This window comes from Conger conger, chromosome 1 (genome assembly GCF_963514075.1).
Source record: "Conger conger chromosome 1, fConCon1.1, whole genome shotgun sequence".
Classification (NCBI taxonomy): Eukaryota; Metazoa; Chordata; class Actinopteri; order Anguilliformes; family Congridae; genus Conger; species Conger conger.
In genome coordinates, this window is record NC_083760.1 from 59,555,538 (window position 1) to 59,574,852 (window position 19,315).

Sequence of the window (19,315 nt, forward strand, 5' to 3'; positions counted from 1 at the left end):
ACACGCAGCTCCGTGGTTCCAACAGTCGAAGTACATCGAATGACATGACACTCTTAAATCCCCAGGCGCATTTGAAAAGCCGTGCGAATGAACGGCGCATAACCAAACGCCTCAGCTTCACGGCTCCCGCGCCAAGGCAATAATATATGCAAACGATGCCAATTTGGCTTGGCGTTAAATTACTACCCTCCGGCCACAATTTCATTTTGCGCCTGTTATAAGGTTTTCTTGGCAACAGGGAACTCTAAGCGCTTACTGTACCACGTGCTGCCCCGAAAGGACTTTTAGAAATACACGATAAAACGGCAGCATAAAATTGGTACTGAACATTTTCCAGTGAGCCTTCCCCAAAATCTGTGTTCTAAAATAAAAACAATACATGCTGCTTCGCAGCAGCTGCATGCTGTTCTGACAAAGGGCCATTTATAATGCCCTTCACGACCCAACACGCCATATGTAGACAAGATGTTGGGGGTTCGGCTCTGGATTTCTGCTGCCGGCAGCATGAAAGGAAAACTTTGATAGGTTTGGAGTTGCAGCGTTTTTTTTTTAAACCCATAAAAGTAGCTTAAGTTCAGGAAAGTGTCTTAAAATTCACACCATCTTATGAAAGTCTGACTGGCAGATTACTTCCAAATCCAGTTGACATAATTTTATCCGGTTGTGCGACATCAACATGATACTGCAGTACCTTTACCTGCGAAATGATGCTGTACCAGAGGTTATGATGTGGGAGATGGAGAAAAAGGGAGAAGAGAAACGTGGGGAGAGAACGACAGCGTTGCCGTTTCTGTGTGTGAACGTGTGCGTCTCCAAGCACACAAGCACTTAGTTGTGTTTTTGTTAGCAGGCGAGTGCCTCACCTTGCAGACGGTCTCAGTGTCCCAGGGCAGAATGGTCTGCAGGTCGATAACCTCACACGACACCCCCAGCTTCTCCTGCGCCATGGCTGCAACCTCTTTCATTACATGGACCTGTGGGATGAGGTCAAAGAGGCCAACAGAAAGGCCATTAGATTGATTATGTAGCCACTCCGCAGTCAGTTCTACTTCCAGCTGTGCTTTTAAGTTTTCCAAACAAGTCAGGTAATATACGTCAGCCGAACTGCCAGTCTTTGTGATAAGTGCATGATAGAACTGCTCTTATCGGTAATGTGCCTCTTACATGGTCATTTATGACCATTTTCTGACATTAGTCTATCAAACCAGCACTCGGGTCTTTACAGGTCACTTTAGCCCTGTGGCGTACAAATGGAGGCAATCAGAGCAAATGCACATTAAGCCAGGAATGAACAGAAACGAAAAAAAAAAAAAAAAAGAAAAAAAAAAAGATTTTTCCTCTTTCCACAAAAAAAGCACACAAATGGTGTATGCTGTTTGGCAACCTCAAATGTTTATTGGCAAGTAAAAACCGACTATGTAGATAACGACCCCAATAAATCATTAGTCTGACAGAGCTGGCTTCAGATAACCGTTTTATGACTTGTGTATCCGGTATAGTTACAGTGGCTGTAGACGGCCCTTGAGTGCGTGTGTGCATGCACGTTTGTCTGCACGCCTGCTCTGTTAGCAACGGTCCAACAGAAACAATGAGTCTTGCTGTTCCGGGAGTGTCCACAGAAAAGACAGACATGTATAAATTAAGACTAACAGCCTTAGTGCACAAGCCTCATAGCGTCTGCCCACCGTGAGAAACTCACCTTTAAACGTTTTTAAAAGCAGAAGAAATACGCATGCACTTACTGCATTTTATTGTTTTGTGTGTCGCAGCAACTCAGTGCGTGCGTCCCTTTGCCATCTCCCCTATGAGCCTGTGTCCTCTCTAACTCTCTCCCCTATGAGCCTGTGTCCTTCTCTAACTCTCTCCCCTATGAGCCTGTGTCCTTCTCTAACTCTCTCCCCTATGAGCCTGTGTCCTTCTCTAACTCTCTCCCCTATGAGCCTGTGTCCTTCTCTAACTCTCTCCCCTATGAGCCTGTGTCCTTCTCTAACTCTCTCCCCTATGAGCCTGTGTTCTTCCCTTAGCGCTCTCTCCTATGAGCCTGTGTCCTTCTCTAACTCTCTCCCCTATGAGCCTGTGTCTTTCTCTAACTCTCTCCCCCTATGAGCCTGTGTTCTTCCCTTAGCCCTCTCCCCTATGAGCCTGTGTCCTTTCTCGAACTCTCTCCCCTATGAGCCTGTGTGCTTCCCTTAACTCTCTCCCCTATGAGCCGGTGTCCTCTCTCTCTCCCCTATGAGCCTGTGTCCTTCTCTAACTCTCTCCCCTATGAGCCTGTGTCTTTCTCTAACTCTCTCCCCCTATGAGCCTGTGTTCTTCCCTTAGCCCTCTCCCCTATGAGCCTGTGTCCTTCTCGAACTCTCTCCCCAATGAGCCTGTGTTCTTCCCTTAACTCTCTCCCCTATGAGCCTGTGTTCTTCCCTTAACTCTCTCCCCTATGAGCCGGTGTCCTCTCGCTCTCCCCTATGAGCCTGTGTCCTTCTCTAACTCTCTCCCCTATGAGCCTGTGTTCTTCCCTTAGCCCTCTCCCCTATGAGCCTGTGTCTTTCTCTAACTCTCTCCCCCTATGAGCCTGTGTTCTTCCCTTAGCTCTCTCTCCTATGAGCCCATGTCCTTCTCTAACTCTCTCCCCTATGAGCCCATGTCCTTCTCTAACTCTCTCCCCTATGAGCCTGTGTCCTTCTCTAACTCTCTCCCCTATGAGCCTATGTCCTTCTCTAACTCTCTCCCCTATGAGCCTGTGTCCCTCTCTAACTCTCTCCCCTATGAGCCGGTGTCCTCTCTCTCTCCCCTACGAGCCTGTGTCTTTCTCTAACTCTCTCCCCCTATGAGCCTGTATTCTTCCTTTAACTCTCTCCCCTATGAGCCTGTGTTCTTCCCTTAGCTCACTCTCCTATGAGCCGGTGTCCTCTCTCTCTCCCCTACGAGCCTGTGTCCTCTCTCTCTCCCCTACGAGCCTGTCTCCTTCTCTAAGCTCTTACCCGTATCAGCCGGTGTTCCTCTCTCACTCTATGCCTTATGAACCGGAGTCCTTCTTGAAGCGGTCTCCCCTATTCGCCTGTGTCCTTCTCTCTGCTTTCTCCTATGAGCCTGTGTCCTTCATTATCCTCTCTCTCTCATGACCCTGTGCACACTCTGCTTTCTCCTCAATGAGCCCATGTCCTGCTCTGAGTCTCTTATGCACTCCCATACAGAATTTCCCATGGCTGAAGATGGGGGCTGTAATACGTGAGTTCATACTGCACAGATTCAACATTAACCTGTCTTTGTTTGGCCGGGATTAGCCCGTTAAGTGAGGAAAGGCGCTTTTGTCAGAAGCAGATTCTCTCGCGGTAATCCTCTTGCAAACATTAAAGACGGAATGAAACGGCAGAGGCACAAAGCGATGGGTGGGCGGGTTCCGCCGGCGCTCTCTGGAGAACCCTGCCTGCCGTTTTGAAGACACTGCTCAGCCTGACAGCGGGGAGGTTCAGTGGACTCAAGCCCCTGCGGAGCAGGCCTGCTGGGAGACACAGGGGCTTAATGAAGCTGGCTGTAAGCCCCCTCCACCCAGTGGTGTGTGTGTCACCGATCAGAGCACTTCAGGGAACAATGCACGTCTCAACGGCCCCTCCTCCTTCACCTACCTGCGTTCCCCAGGCAACCAAAGTGACATCACTTCCTTCTTGCAGGACCTCAGCCTCTGAGAGTGGAATCTGAAAGGGCTCCACGGGCACCTGATCCACTGTGAAAAGAAATACACAAGCCAGGTTATCCCAAATGCACCATGCACACACAATGCGTTCCAAATTGACCACCACATTTCCCCACACATAAAATGTATCCAAGAGTGTGTATACCAGTAAAAACAAAAAAATCTGAACACACATGCACTAAAGTCATCACAAACACAGACACAAAAACATAGCTATAGCGACGAAAGCCATTCCTTCCAAAGACACATATAGAAACCACTGTAAAATACATGTAGAAAGACTTGCTGCTTATTCTATCTCAGAACAGAGCAGTGTCACAAGCAAATTTAGTTTCTGGGACGGAAACAGTACCCTGCAGGCAGAGTATATCACAGCTCTATGGATGGAGCTTTCTCCACAAATGAAAGACTCAGAATTGAATGGTCCATGTGTGAGTGATAGAGTGCATGTGTGCACACTCTTTTAAATGTAAAATGACCCATACTCCTACCCAGAATGCTGCAGGTTCAATTTCCTGGCTGGGAACTACAGTTGATCCCAGTAAAAGATATGAAGCTTATGAAGTTGCAGTATGTGAAGAGCCGTTCAGATTGCTAAGCACAAGGCTGCCACCACAGCAAATAAACAAATAAAACTCACATCAGAGGGCACACAATACTTGAATAATAGTGACCCCAACCCCCAACCCCCCCATAGACAAAATCCCTTTACATCCAAAACACAGCTTGAGTTCACAATCAGCCAAAATAAAAGCTCCCGCACTTCAAAGGGCACCATCATGTGGTTTATGGCTGCACATGCGAGCGGAGCGAAGTGTGGGTGGTAATGAAGGTAATCTGAGCAAGCCATGGTCTTGGTTTGGTCCTCTTCCAATGCCTTCAAGGCGGGCCCGATCTTGTGTGTTTCGTGGCAGCACTGACAAGAAGTACATCTCCAGGGGGCCCCAGGCTCAGATGCCTGCTCGCAAATCAGCAATTTGACATTGTTTTGCGCCAGGTGAACAAGGTTTAATGGGAAAAACCCTGTGGTCCACAGTAAAGTTGGGCCAGAGGATTCTGGTCTGGGGAAGGGCTTGTTTTTCTCCATCATCAGCCAAAGCACTTGGAATAGGCCATAAGCTATGAACCCAACATAAAACTGTTCAACTCTGCATAAAACAAGAAGCAGGTAAGCATGCAAGCACAAGATCGCATCCATTACAAAATGAGCGACCTCAGCACACTGCGTGTCTGTGCTCGTATCTATCAGTTTAAGTTTGACCCATTGGGCATGAGAGCAGGTGTGTGTGTGTGTGTGTGTGTGTGTGTGTTTTTGTTTGCTACTGCAGGACCTGAGGTCACACTCAGACAAGATATGGTCAATCAAAGTCCAATAAAATAAAAAATTAAATAAAGAGGAACAGTAACTTGGACCTGTGGAGGCAATTACAATTTCTGTTGTCTCATACAAACACACACGCAGAGACACACCCACCGTGACCCAGTCGTGACCTCCATACATTTCCCTTTTAATCAGAGAGCGGCAGTAGCGGAGGAGGTAAATATTTACAGTAGTGCAGTGCGGTGCCCAGCACACATGCTCTGCGGGAGAGTGTGTGAGAGATACGATATGGCTCCCTCCGCTCTTCCTTTGGCGAGCTGAGAGCAGTCATAACCGCGCGGTGAACGAGTGGAGCTGCCGCAGGACGTCAACAAACGGAGCGCCAGCACAGCGGCGGGGGAAAACGCAAACAATGGGCTGTAATTATATGCACTTTCAGGAGAAATGATGATTCCAACTTGTGCATCACCAAAAAAAAAAAAAAACCTTAAGAACAAAGGTTCACAAAACTGGGACCTGTGCTTAAGTCTTTTACCAGAACGTGCTGGGGGTAGGCTGAAGCTTCCAGGCACGCTCTCCCCACTGAAGACCCGGTTCAAAGGGGGCCGTTTTTCACGCGAAGATGTGGGGGGGCTTCTCGGAAACTCGTCATTCCAGCACGCTCGGCCTCTTTTTCGCCATCTAGCGTTCAGCATCTCGCTGTACGAGGGGAAGCCACGTGACAGAATGGGCTTTGAGCTCCAAGGTGGGGCGGAGAGACGGCTGGATGGCTTGAATGAGGACGGGAAGGAAGGAATGAAAGCGTCCGCCAGAAATTTACAGGTGGAATGATTCACACTGCCCACACAAACAACATCATTCCAGTCAGTTTTCCTCCAGTTTTCCAAATACAGTAATATAATTTCACCCTGGCCAATTCCCTCAGATCTTTCCCCTCTTTCTTCTCTGTCTCTCTCCTTTCTTCATCACAAACTGGCAGGAGTCGAATGCCACTGGAATTTTTTTCTAGGCACTAATAATGATCGTTTTCTCTAATGAAAATCATTGAAGGATGCCTCAGATGTTTTGCTTTTAACACATCTGTTTGTCTCCCCACCGTCTCCTTTGGACACATTAACTAACCATAATCACAACATTATGATTTATTACCTCCACCACGACAGGATCCCAAAGAGTGAAAATGAACTTGGGGTGAGTGGAAGTGACACATGTAGACTGACATTTACTGACACTGCTACTGACTGCTAATTCAGTCTGCAGCTGTTGTGTTTAACACAGCGGACCACATACTGAATCACCATCACTGTTAGGTAGCTCAGTTAGTCGAAATATGGATCCAGGTCAGTTCATTACGAGTCAGAAGCCATAAAAAGGCAAAAAAAAGCTAAATAGGTCAGTCATTTTAATGAAGAAATGCTATAAACAATTCCTCATTATCTGTTAATGTAGCTTAACCTATCAACTTTGTTGTTTGCTAGTTGGGTGAGGTGGCCAAATCAAGGAGAGGGGCTTTGGTCGAGTGGGAAGAGAGAAGCTGGGTCCAGCACTGCCTGTTTACAGGTAATGTTATTTAGACAGCTACTTTGCCCACCACAGATTTAGACACAACGCACGGTTTGGGCTCTATTTTCCAGCCGGCACATGGCATGTGGCGAGCGGTCGTGCTGGCAAAGTGGTATTATTGTCGTGAGTTTGATGCAGCTGAGCCCGTTTGGCTATTTGGTGACTCGCCGGGCGCCGAAGTGGGAGGAGAGGGGGTGTGTCAATGAAGATCAAGCAGCGCACTGCAATTTCGGTGCAGTGGATAGCAATTTTGGGGTCGGTGAAACCTGAGTCCAGCAACATGAATGCATATCCATAGCAACAGCGGATACAATCCAAATTAAAAAGGGCCGTGCCATACAGCATTGTCACTTTTTCAGGATAAGCCGACACTAGTAAGCCAACATACTGCCACTACTACTGTAATACTATTAATTTACATCAATTTCAACAACTCAACAAAGTAAATGGGAAGTCAATGTTGGCGAGCTAAACATTAGTATTGAACATTCTTATTCATACATGATTGACAGTTACAAATGTTCTAGCCAACATAACTGCTCAGTCCTGCATTACTCCCAAAATTCCATCTTTACACTGGGTAGGGCATCTCATTAACATTTACATTTACATTTTAGTCATTTGGCAGACGCTTTTAATCCAAAGCGACTTACAAGTGCATAGGTTCTACCATAAGTCAAAGCATCACATCCAGAAACTAGTAAAATACACATGAAATGCTGTTCTAAACATAGTTGTCATAGTTGAAAACAGGCGTGAACGTGCAGCTCGACCGCCAGGTGCACGTAGAGAGGGAACCATAAGGCGACCAGAGCTGGCAGACCGGAGTGGTCTAGCTGGGGAGTAGGGAGTGATCAGGGATTGTATGTAAGGTGGGGCAGTCCCCTTAGCAGCCTGAAATGCCAACACTAGGGCCTTGAAACGGATGCGTGCGGCAATAGGAAGCCAGTTAAGGCCAATGAGAAGCGGTGCATTAAGAGTGCATTATACACGTAAATCCATTAATCTTGTGTATTCAGGGGTTTTAACCTGGTTGTGATCTAGGAACCTCCGCCTAGGCTCAAAGACATCCCAGGAACCAACATAAGTTAAAATGGTCCTATGTATATAAAAAATTTTAAAAAACCCTGTATGAAGACGGCAAACCAGGACCGGGGCTGGGGGGTTAACATTGGGATTGGGAACTGGAGAGTAGCTGTCCTCCTACGGACCCCCTGCTGAAATCCTAGGAATTAATGTATTTGACTGATTTTGTCTAGCAGGTGGTGTAGGACACAATGTTATCATTTAAAAAGCAGACTAGTTTTACTGTAGCCATCTGGAAAAAAAAACTAAAAACATTTGCACAGGAACAAAAATGTTCCCTCCCTTATATTTACTCTTCCACACTCACACATACCAATACACACTCACACAGAGCCCTGCGAAGGTGTACCTGCTGCTCGGTAAAGGATCTTGGGCTCAAAGAATATGCACGGGTTCTGGTCTGCAATGCAGGACAGGAGCAGGCCTTTAGCCTGGATTGGTCCCCTGGGAACCACAACCTGAAGGGAAAAGAGCACCAACAATCAAATCCACACAGCTATGCACCAACGCAAAATGGTTTTCCATCAATCAAAACCACGGGAATCAATGCAGCGAGCTCTCCTGGGTAAATACTCATAAGTGCGTGCAAATGTGGGTGTGTATACTCAAAAGCAGGGGGCTACCTGAACCCAAACTGCCAAGACGGGACTTGAACTGGGGCCGAAATTTTAACTGGCGGTTTGGAGGAGGTTCGTATCCCGGCGGAAAGCCTTGGGTCTGGTTAATGCAGGGACCGACGTTCCTGAACGTTCTCTATGCCAACCACTCAGCACTGCGCTGTGTCTCCTACTGATGTGGCTCCTATTGGTGCTTGTGCTGGCTGAATACTCTGCACTAAAACAATACAGGAAACTCCCAGTGTATTCAGTCCAGTAAATCACACTTGGAGATCAAGCCAGTAAAAACTCGGTACACTGTCATATACATTAATCTGAAATGGGATATTACCAGTGCAGGCAAACATCAGCTATTCAGATCAGTTTCAGTTAGCATCCCAACCAAGTGTCGCATTACTGAAATTCCTGAAACTGCTGATGGAAAAATTGAAAATGACAGCTGTTCTCGCCTTGAAAATCAGCTCAGTTTTGAGGTGGAAATCTCAACTGCTTTCCCGTAATGACACTTGCAAAACAATTTGGGCTCTATTTTCAGAATGCAAAGGGAATCACTGGCTCAGATGAAAAAGAGGCATATCCAAAAGAGCACTGGTATTTTAACACCTACGCATATGGAAAATATATATATATCTTTTTTTGAAGAGTTGATTGCAGGCTATACATATTTCTGCTCTGTGGTTTTAATATCATCTACATCACATCTCACTGCATATCTCCTACAGAGTGAGTGAACATGACACCCTCGCAAGCTCTGGGGTACTTGTTCATAAATTATTTGCAGGACTGAGCAGTAAATAGCTTTACCTTTGAGAAAAACAAGAGACCTTCCAAAGTGTTTTAATGAATGTTTCTAGCGAGAAACTGTGGTCATTATCGCTGTACTTCTTCCATTATACATTTGTGAAAAGAATGGTTATCCATTATATTACAACAAAAACAACATCTGACGTCTCTCTTTCATGCACGCACACACAAATGTGTACACACGCAAGCATGAGCCATCCTTTCCAGTGAAACGGTGAGCGTGACTTGCGGTGCTTGGGAACAGGTGGCATAGAGGTTCCCGGCAGTTAAGGTTGGAGGCGGTTACAGTAGGTGTTTGGGTACAGGTGATACAGAGGCTCCAGGTAGTCAGAGGGGCAACTTGGGTGATAGGGACCCACCTTGATGCCCGGGCAGTGAGCAAAGAAAGCCTCGGGGCTCTGGGAGTGATAGAGAGAGCCATGGCCCACGCACCCCCACGGTGCCCGGATGGTCAGCTTCCCACAGTCGAACATGTTACCGGAGCGATAGCGGTACTTGGCCGCTTCGTTCACAATCTGGGGACAAGCAAGAAAAAAACCACGTCAAATGGAATCTGACAAAATAATGCGGACAGACTGAGGAATGGAGGGGCTTAAGCCACCAGATTTAGACCACAGACTTATTTTGGAAGGAACAAACCCATTCACATTTGCTTAAGTTTCTGCAACAACTTCAAACTGATACATACGGCATGACTCTATACAGTACATTAACTTATGCAACGCAGTCCTATTCAGTTATAACCAACCATAACTAGACCAACCAACTGGATTTTTACAGAAAAAACAATGAAGGGCATATCTGATCAGCAGATTTATGAACAAAAATATAGTTCCTTCATCATATTGTCTTTTCATTTGTATTTCCCACCAGAGGCAGCTAACACTACAACCCAGGATGAAATCTCCTATACGAAGGTTACAGGCCTGCTCTCCTGGGGAGCACCAGTACACCCTGAGCCACTCAGAGGCTTCACAATACCACATAATTTAAGCCCTATTTCAGTCAGAAGAGCAGGAAGAGAAGGCACCAGCACCACATGAGACCGGTATCTGCTGTCCACCCCAAACCCTCAAGCCTCTCTAATCTTGAGGTGACAAAAAGAGACAAAAAAACTCCAATATCCTCACTGGAGAGGATATCGAAAAGCGGCTGCGTCGTGACGCGCCAAGACGGCGAAAACGCTAAAAGGCACACGCGGGTTCTGGTTCACTCCGCTTCGCCGCTCCAAGGGAAACTTCCGAGAACACGTTAATAACAGCCCTCACAACGAGCCCTGCCTGTGTCACTGTGACACACAGCTGGTCAGAGGGATCCTTCCTCCCCCCCCTCCTCTCCCTCGTTTTCTCTCCGTCCGCTGTACTCAGACCCCGCCGGGGGCAGCCATGTCACGACAGCATTACCTGCTCCGGCTCTACCCCGGCCCCTCAGCAGCTGTGCCCAGCATTACTCATCCACCGCCAGCCCTAAACGGCAGCACAGAAACCGCAGCCCTGCCACGCCGGAGCCACGGCCGCCTGTCTGCGAGCCTCGGGCCGAACACTGCTCTCTCCTACATGTGTTCCTGGGAGCTCAGCTCCTTCAACATGCTAATTCGGTTTCCTCTGCTAGTCGCTGCTGTAATTAAAGATAAACAATAATGTAACTGCATTACACCTAGAATATCAGCGAGCTGAAGGGGGCTATGGTGCTCGGCAGGGCAAGTCATCACTGAGACGGGCTCATTTCAGACACCGCCGTGCGTTACGGCGTCATTCTCTGTGTGTGTGCTTGTTCGTAATTGTGTTTTCAGACAGAATTCACAGGAATACTAATCTTATTAAAGCAGGATATAAAAGGCTGGTGGGATATGCAAATGAGGCTGATGAGGAACACTAACGACCTGAAGAACACTGAAGAGAGAGGATAACACAGCAAAACAGCCTGGTGTCCATTACTGATCTCACAGCAGTTAACACCCCAACCAAACAGATGGTGCGGAAAGAAAAAAAAAACATCAACTCTTCTAATCAGACTTAATGGAATCTCTCTTCCATAACCTGTGGCTGTCAGGGATCAGAATAAATCTCAAATTAACTTCTCAAGGCAGGTTAGAATTACTGACTGCAGATCAAAGGATACATATAATTACCAACTCCACCCACCTGATCAAAGGCAGGGTAGATGTAATCGGCGAACTGGATCTCTGCAATGGCGGTTGCTCCGGCTACTGCCACGCCTATTCCGAATCCCACAATGCCCTGCTCACAGAGCGGGGTGTTGAAGACGCGGTCCTTACCTGGAGGGGGAGGGAGAGGAGAATGAATAGACGCTCAGGTTCCACAAATGGCACAGTGACCATCTAAAAGTTAACCGAACGCCTGGCAGCTCTGCATCACTATCTGGCTTTCGATCACTCAGGTGGGGTGGCTGCACATTTACAGCAGAGTCATTTTGGCTCCAGTGATTGTAATCTTTTCACTGAATGAATTGAGAGCGACTTTATTTTTGAATCGATAATTAACAGCAGATTTCGAGAAGTGAAATGTCACACTGGCCAGTCAGTGTCCGGTAAACGAAACAACCTGTCGACCGGATGAACTTTCACTCCAGGAACTATCACTCCAGGTGAAAGTTCACCAATCGCCCCCCCACCCCCACACCCATCAGAACCCATTTTGTAAGACTGAAACAGACGCGGCCGAACGCAAGCATCCTACACCGCGGCGTCCTCGCGTCAAAGCGTCTCTTTGGAAGCGGTGGATAAACAGAGCCACGGGGCACTGTGCAGTGTTCAGACAGAAAGAGTTCACTGTTCACCCCGGGGAAGGCATGACGCATTAAAACGACGGAGGAGTTTCCGTCCTCCGCCCTGCAATTTAACAATGAGCCGCAGCAAAGGCCTCTAAATTTAGTCAGGAACGGTTATTTTTAACTCGCCCCTTTGTGCATTCTCTCTGCATGCTGGCCCTGCACTAACCTGAGACAACCTTCCGCATGGCTGATACAGTCTGAATCACTCTCTAATAACTAGTTTCCTGAAAGTGGATCGTTTTTGATTACATGCGCACGGCTACAAATTAACATGAACTGCTGCAAATATACAAAGATATGCCCGAAGCTAGAGTGTGATATCGTGCGCAGTGCAGTGGGTTCATTAAGGCCATTTCAGGACACCGAGAAGACCGATAAATTTAACTCTTCATACTGAGAACTAGTACTGAAACAAGTGCCAATTTCACTGTGTTTTTTGGCAAACACGTACCCTAATGACAACTGCCATCTGCCATCTGCCATCTGCAATATTGAATATTTAAGAAAATATATTTTAGAATAATATCAGGAACATCTAAGCTTTATTATTTTTAGAGTACAATAAATTCAAGAGAACTTTAAGACAGAACTTGCTGACAGACAACACCAAATAATTGTTTCGACTCTACCACAGTGCTCCTAGCTTCCCCCTCACACTGCCATCTAGGCTGTCTAATCAGCAGAAAACAGGGAATGCCAAAAAACAGCGGATAACATCTAGCCTACACGATAATGTGCTTCCTAACTGACTGTCTGTTATCCATTATCCATTATCCATCAGTCCAAAATGGAGCAGGCTCAGATACTACGAGTGTCGGTTCAGGTTAAAAGCCTCGCGGGTGAGTTGTGTTTGGCGGTGCAACGTATGCGTCACCACGGATACGTCTTCAAGAGCTGTCTCCTGGCAATAATCACCGTACCATGTCAAAGGATTACTGAGATTTTCAAATCCAATGAGCGTAAAAATCCGTTTCTTCTAAAGACATGACGGTGAAATGGATGATCCTTCACAAAATGTCAACACCTCTGACGTCAATTAAAAAACAAAAAGGTAAAAGGAGTATTTATTGCGCTTTGCTGTACTGCTCTTTCTAAAATGATCAAAACCATCTCCACAGTTCTGTAGAGTACAGTGCACAGTTTGCGGGCCGTTCTACAAGAAAAATAACATTTTTACCGGAATAGCATGTAATTGTTTTGTATAATTCTTGCCTGAAATGTACAGTTATGGTGAACTGAATGCAAACCATGCATTATACATTTCCTTTTCCACATGAAACAAATCTTTTTATTGGGACAACTGCCAGAGAAGTTAAACAGAGATGTGTTTGTTGCTTTAAAAACAAATTTCCATGACATTATAAAATATAAACTTTTATTTTTTTAAAGTAATATTTCCCCCATTTTCCCAGCCATTGCTATTATTTTATATGGTATTTTCTGTGATAAGGTTGCATATTAGCCTGTCAGTTTAGCCAAATTTAGATTTGTTCACTAATCCCGGGGTGGAACAGTTAATACTCAGTGTGAGGTCAAGCCAAAAAAGAAGTCTTTAGAGAATAAACTCACTACTTCCTGAACAGTCACATCAATTACAAAAAGAGATAATATGCATCCCTTTTCTGGTTCAATAAAAGTTAAAAAATACTAATTAATTTAATATGCAGTATAATATATCATTATATTGAGTCCAAGAGAAAATGCATACAAAATATCCTGATACAGCATACACCCACACCCACATGCATGAAAAAACATTCCAGTTTCGAAGTCCCAGAGTGTACTTTGGAATCGGTCGGAAAAGAGTGGGACCTCCAGCTGGAACATCACAGTTGGAAATGGAAAAGTACAAAAAAAATACACCAACAGAATGAGTTTTAAAAAGAAATTCACTACAAAGCCTTTGATCTGGCTTTATACAGTAAGAATGAAGCGAGAAATCCAGCTCATGTCTTTGATTTAGACATCACGCCCAGAAAGCAGAAGCACATCCAAAACCAGCAAAATTAAATGCCACTTCAATATCCAGCTCATGATTCATTACCAAAAAATACACTGAATGACATTAATAACGTAAACATAAGTCAAATGCTTCCTATGATAAACAGAGAAAGGCTACCCGTCAGCACAGCAATGTGCTTCTTAGAAACAGCGTATACTGTAGGTCTAGGCCTAGCTCTTATGCAGACGATTTCTGCCCTTCAACTGTAAAATGCATGAACCCCTGACCTCATGTGATGTTCAGGGGTATGCAAGTTGATCTTGGAAACTGGTAGAACAGAACTAGATAGAGTTCTCATTAGACAGAGCACAAAATTCCTACAGTAATTCTACTCACGACAGCAGAAGTGCATTGAAATTTATACATTCAGCTGCAGACGATACTTTCTCCACAGCCGGCAGTGATGACTTCAATGTGGATATATATATTTATTTATGTAACAACAAATACACATCAACTAAAATGTCAGATATAGGCTTAAGGCCACAATGAACAGTTAATAATGGCAAACCCAGGCTGTGAGAAAGAGACAGAACCATTCCAGGAATTCAGTATATACAAGAGAACTATCCATATTTTTAATCTTTGCACAGAAAAAGAAAAATCCTTGTATAACAGAACAGGAGATGTTATGATGAAAGTAATGTGATATCAACAGAATGCAGTTGCCAGCAGAAGAACAGCTAGAGAAGCTTCAGCCACCCTGAGACCAGCACCAACTGGCTTTAGAAATCATAGAAAATAAGGAGCTTCCCTGCTGTGTTTTTAAGCATCCACAAAGCACACCACGTTCAATATTTCTCCATAAACCTGCAATTAGAATAACCAGTGGAAGTTGCGAGAGCATTACCGACCAACTGTAAACCGACTCTCTGTTGCTTCAGAGGAAAGCTTGGAGCAACGAGAAGGAAACTAATAGCAACATAAAGGAACATTCACTTGATCCAAGTGCAAAAAAACTGCCTCAACAACTAACTTCACTTGTGTGAAATAGAGCGCATTTAGGCATATGAACCATTACCATTTCCTTCTACCATACTCATATTTAGAAGATGTGCAAACAACCCATCCATTTGAACTTCTATTTGCTGAGTACATTTTTATATGAGGCAATGATGTAATCTGGATGAATAAAATCAACAAGTTGTCTGAGTCCCAGCTATGTCAATAGACTACTATTACTGAAAGTCCATCACAGCAAGCCATAATTGGCCTCATCACAAGGGTTGGGTGGGCTTAAGCCAGCCAGGATTCCTTGTGTGGCAAATGGTGGTTTTCAAGGAGATGGAGCTTACTTGCCAGATGTGGGAACTGAAGCCTGGTCTCCCATTCCGTACCACAAAAACACTACCAGATTGCCAAAAGACTGGCCTCCTTGGCAAGGCAGAAATGCTCTGCTCTGAAGCTCTGGGTGATGGTGCCACCTCATGTGCCAGGCGATCATTACACAATCTTCTGCTGTGACTGAGCGCATCTCCACACTCCTGACTCAAAAGGGGCCATCCCAATTTCCCCCAATTTTACCTCACACCAAAGCAGCAAGCTGGGGAGTCCAGGAGAACAGGCTACAGCAACCTCACAACAATGCCAATCTTTCTAACATACTATACATTACCATTAGACAGTAACGGATGAACCTTTCCTCCAAACTGCATGGCTCCCTATGGAGACAGTGGCGTGAAAACGTATCCCCCCCCCTTCCTGATCTCCTCTCATCGCATATTTGTCACATTGAATAGTTTCAAATCTTTAAAGAAAATGTAATATTAGACAAGGGGAATCGGAGTAAATGCAAAACATTGTAAAATTCTTCAATGGATTTAATGAAATAAATTATCAAAAGCAATTGAACCCTTTGTTAATCAAACAACCAAATAACCTAATTTAATTGATACTTAGATCCAGCCGATTGAGTGGAAATAATAATTTCTGAAAACGGTTACAAAGCCATTTCGGAAGGCTCTCGAACAAAACCACAGGTAGAGCCATCATCTTCTCAGGAGTGGCCGGCCTGCCAAAATTTCTCAACTCATTTAGAAGTCAGAAAAGATAACTGAAGAACATCCACTAAAACTGCATGCCTCTCTAACCTCAGCTAAGTTCAGTGCTCGAGTTGTGACTCCACAATATGAAAGACTGGGCAAAAATGGGATTCATGGGCAAGTAGCATGGCAGAAACCACAGCTATCCAAGAGAAACATCAATGCTCGTCACATATTTTTAAAAATACCCAGGCCTTTTGGACAATGTTCTATGGACAGATATAATCAAGTGGAATTTACTGACTGCCACAAGTCCCATTATGCTGTGGTTCTGCAAAGAGTGGACTAAAATTGCTCAGCCAGGCATCTTTTTGAGCGTTTGGTTTCCAATTATCGCTGATAAACATGGTTACATTCAACAGGGCAATTGCTTAGTCACATGGGTGATATGGGGGTTTGATAACCTTTTTCACTAAATTAATGAAATAATTTTTTAAAGTGCTGTGTGTTTACAGAGGTTCCCTTTGTCTAACATTACATTTTGGAGGATCAGAAACCATTCCACGTGACAAATATGCTGGTGCAGTGGTAATGTGGAGAGAATAGGGGGCTTAGCAGTACAGCAAAGCAAAAACAACTCTTGTATCACATCAAAATAAATGAACAACTAGTCCTTGCAAACGTGGCAACAATCCTCTGAATGTACACATACTGAAAGCCTCTGATCTCCAATTCTCTTATTTTTCTCCAGTTTGCGTTGCAATGCGATATTTGCAGGATTCGCAGACTAAGATGTCCTTCCTTTGAAATACAAACACCTGTTGATTCTCTTCAGTCTGCTAGAGGACTGCAATACTGTGCACATGGCACACGTGAATTGGAGAATATCCTACAGGTTTGCACGGCAACATGAAAGCCTATTAAATATCACCACGCTGGTTGCATCACTCCACTGAGAATGAATTTTATAGCTAAATGCACTACCCTGCAAACCTCAATCCGAATACCATTCCTTTCCCTCCATGTCATTTTTAAAATGTTTTGGTAAAAATACACATGGCTTGTGTATATAAATAAGAATAAATATGTCAAGGTTAAGTAAAGCCCAGTTCAGTCTAACACCCATCTCAACAGTGATCGTTTGTACCTCCATTTGGAATAAACAGCAAGAGTTATACAGTGTGACTCTGCCATCTAGTGGTCAAATAATGATCACACATTGCTGCATGACTGAGAACAACCTGTGTTCAATAATGTGTGATGACTCAAAAGGTCTCTGCACAATCAAAAGCTGGCAGGGAGGCATGTGTGGCCAGACTAGTTTCTCCAGGTTTACTGTAGAATCCTGAGAAAGTATTGAATAACGAACAACTTCCTTCAGGTTTACTGGCATGTACTCGCAGGGTATTGTGACAATTATATGGACACTGACTGATGATCTACTTCCTACTTCTTGCAACCCAGAAAGTTTCAGGTTTCTAGTCTATTCAAGACCTATAGAGCTCTCTCTCTGACACACTGTGCAGTAACAAGAACTCCAAAATGCGCACCACCCATGACCACAGCCTGCCTTCCATGTGACACTGCATACTTTTCATGATAAGAAAGGGACTTTTTTTTTTATCTCACAGCGATAGTTTAATGAAAGCCACAGAAAAATCCAAGTCTGTCCATACAGTGGCCTGGTAAGTCTTCAGAAACCGCAGTGTGGATAGTAGCTTCAGTTATTGCAGTGGGCTGCCTGTGACAGACCACTGTCCCTGTATTGTGGATGAAAGTGTAGAATAAGTACATGTGTACTCACCATACTTATCTCTCAGCCCCACAGTGCAGCGGAACACACCACCAAAGGCCACATCCTCACCAAAGATCACTGGACCACAAGCAACAGGCAAAGGAATAAAACAACACAAAAGCAAATTATTGACATGACTGGTCAATAGCAGTGCTGGATTATATCAAAAATGTTCACAGCAAAATGTTATATTTATGATTAATTCCTCAAAACAATTTAACTAGACAGTTCCCAAGAAATGCCAGGAATGAAATAAAGCAGATACACAGCCAGAGAAATCTAGAACATCTGTCAGTTAACTCAGCAACACACAAAAGAGTATCACATCCTACCTGCAGTGGGGTCACTGGCAAGGGTGTCGTCTAAGGCACTGGTCACAGCCTGGAACAGGTTCATCTTCTGAGTGGCGCCTGCATGTGAAGGAATTTGAGATATTTTAGTAATGTGTAAATGTCACCACCATTATTACTAAACAAGATCTAGCAGTCATATCACTAGTTTTCCTGCTCTTGAACAATACTTCAATTGTGTTAAAGGGATCGCTGAATATGTGATGATTTATCGTATGATTACTGCGAGCTAAAGCGATACACAATTTGAACAGTTTACAAAACACTCATCATTTACGCTAAATTCGAACATTAACATCACAATTCACCAAATCACTTCATAGTTCATAAAATTTCTCTCAGACTTATCTCTTCTGCACTGCAGAATATTGTTATATGTATGCCTACTTTTTAACCACTCATTAACTTTTTTTTTTTCAAACATGCCATCGTTCATCTATACAGCGCATAATAGCATGCCCAGTTTGATCAGAGTGAGTGTTAATGTTAAAAAGATGCTATTGCACCCCCGTGTGTTGGTGGATTGTGTTAAATCCACAAAATATGATCTCGAACTCTCATTTTTTTTTAGGAGTCACAGATATTAATGAAAAGGGTTGCATTTTGCTAAAAACAGCAAAGCACACGTGGCTTGACGATACCTCAAGCAGTCATAGAATTAACATAAATAAACAGCTTGCTAACACAAGCTAATAACGTGCACAGCTAGCTGGCTTGTTGGGAGGATAGCCAATTCAATGAATGTCGTTAGGAAGGTCCATGCAGCTTTTTAGTTAGCTTGTAAACATATTTGACAGTAGTTCGCACACAGGCAATTATCTGATCTGCTCATTTGCTTTGCTAAAGCAAAACAGCAGCTTTAGGCATTAACGTTAAATTAACGTGCCTAAACTAAAGACAAGAGCCGAAAACAAGGGCATTCTTACCATATTTTGTTTGGACAGGCTCAGGCTGGAAGGTGAAATGGGCTGCACGTCGGCTTTCCGTTTTCGCGAGCGGGTTGCAACTGGGAGACACTCTTAATAAAGTAGCTCCATATTTGTGGTGCAATCCGCTGTTTCCATGTGTTATGGAGGCTTTAGATGAGCCCGCTGTCCTCAAAAGTAGCCGTGCCGCTGCCGCCATTGCTGTTGTGTCTAACCAGGAAGGGGGATTACAACGTCAGAAGCATGAATGCTACACCAAGTCGTTTGATTGGTTGTAACAGTGGGTGGCGTTGTTTGATCAAAGATTCCATTTGAACAGAGAACATATTCAGAGTATTGCCTAGAATATATATATATATATATATATCCCTTCCATGCTACCTTT

At 44.5% G+C, this 19,315-nt stretch overlaps 1 protein-coding gene across 1 annotated transcript in view; it reads right to left on the reverse strand.

The window, feature by feature from the left end:
- Positions 1-19,258, reverse strand: part of bckdhb (branched chain keto acid dehydrogenase E1 subunit beta) — a 54,177-nt gene extending 34,919 nt beyond the window's left edge. The window contains exons 1-8 of the mRNA XM_061220169.1: positions 18,931-19,258; positions 17,987-18,064; positions 17,664-17,732; positions 11,227-11,360; positions 9,442-9,597; positions 8,011-8,119; positions 3,624-3,721; positions 864-974 (exon numbers count right to left, since the gene is read on the reverse strand). Of these exons, the coding sequence (XP_061076153.1) occupies positions 864-974; positions 3,624-3,721; positions 8,011-8,119; positions 9,442-9,597; positions 11,227-11,360; positions 17,664-17,732; positions 17,987-18,064; positions 18,931-19,129 (954 nt within the window). The 5' untranslated portion in view covers positions 19,130-19,258. The remainder of the gene's footprint in view (positions 1-863; positions 975-3,623; positions 3,722-8,010; positions 8,120-9,441; positions 9,598-11,226; positions 11,361-17,663; positions 17,733-17,986; positions 18,065-18,930) is intronic.
- Between the last annotated feature and the right edge of the window lie 57 nt (positions 19,259-19,315).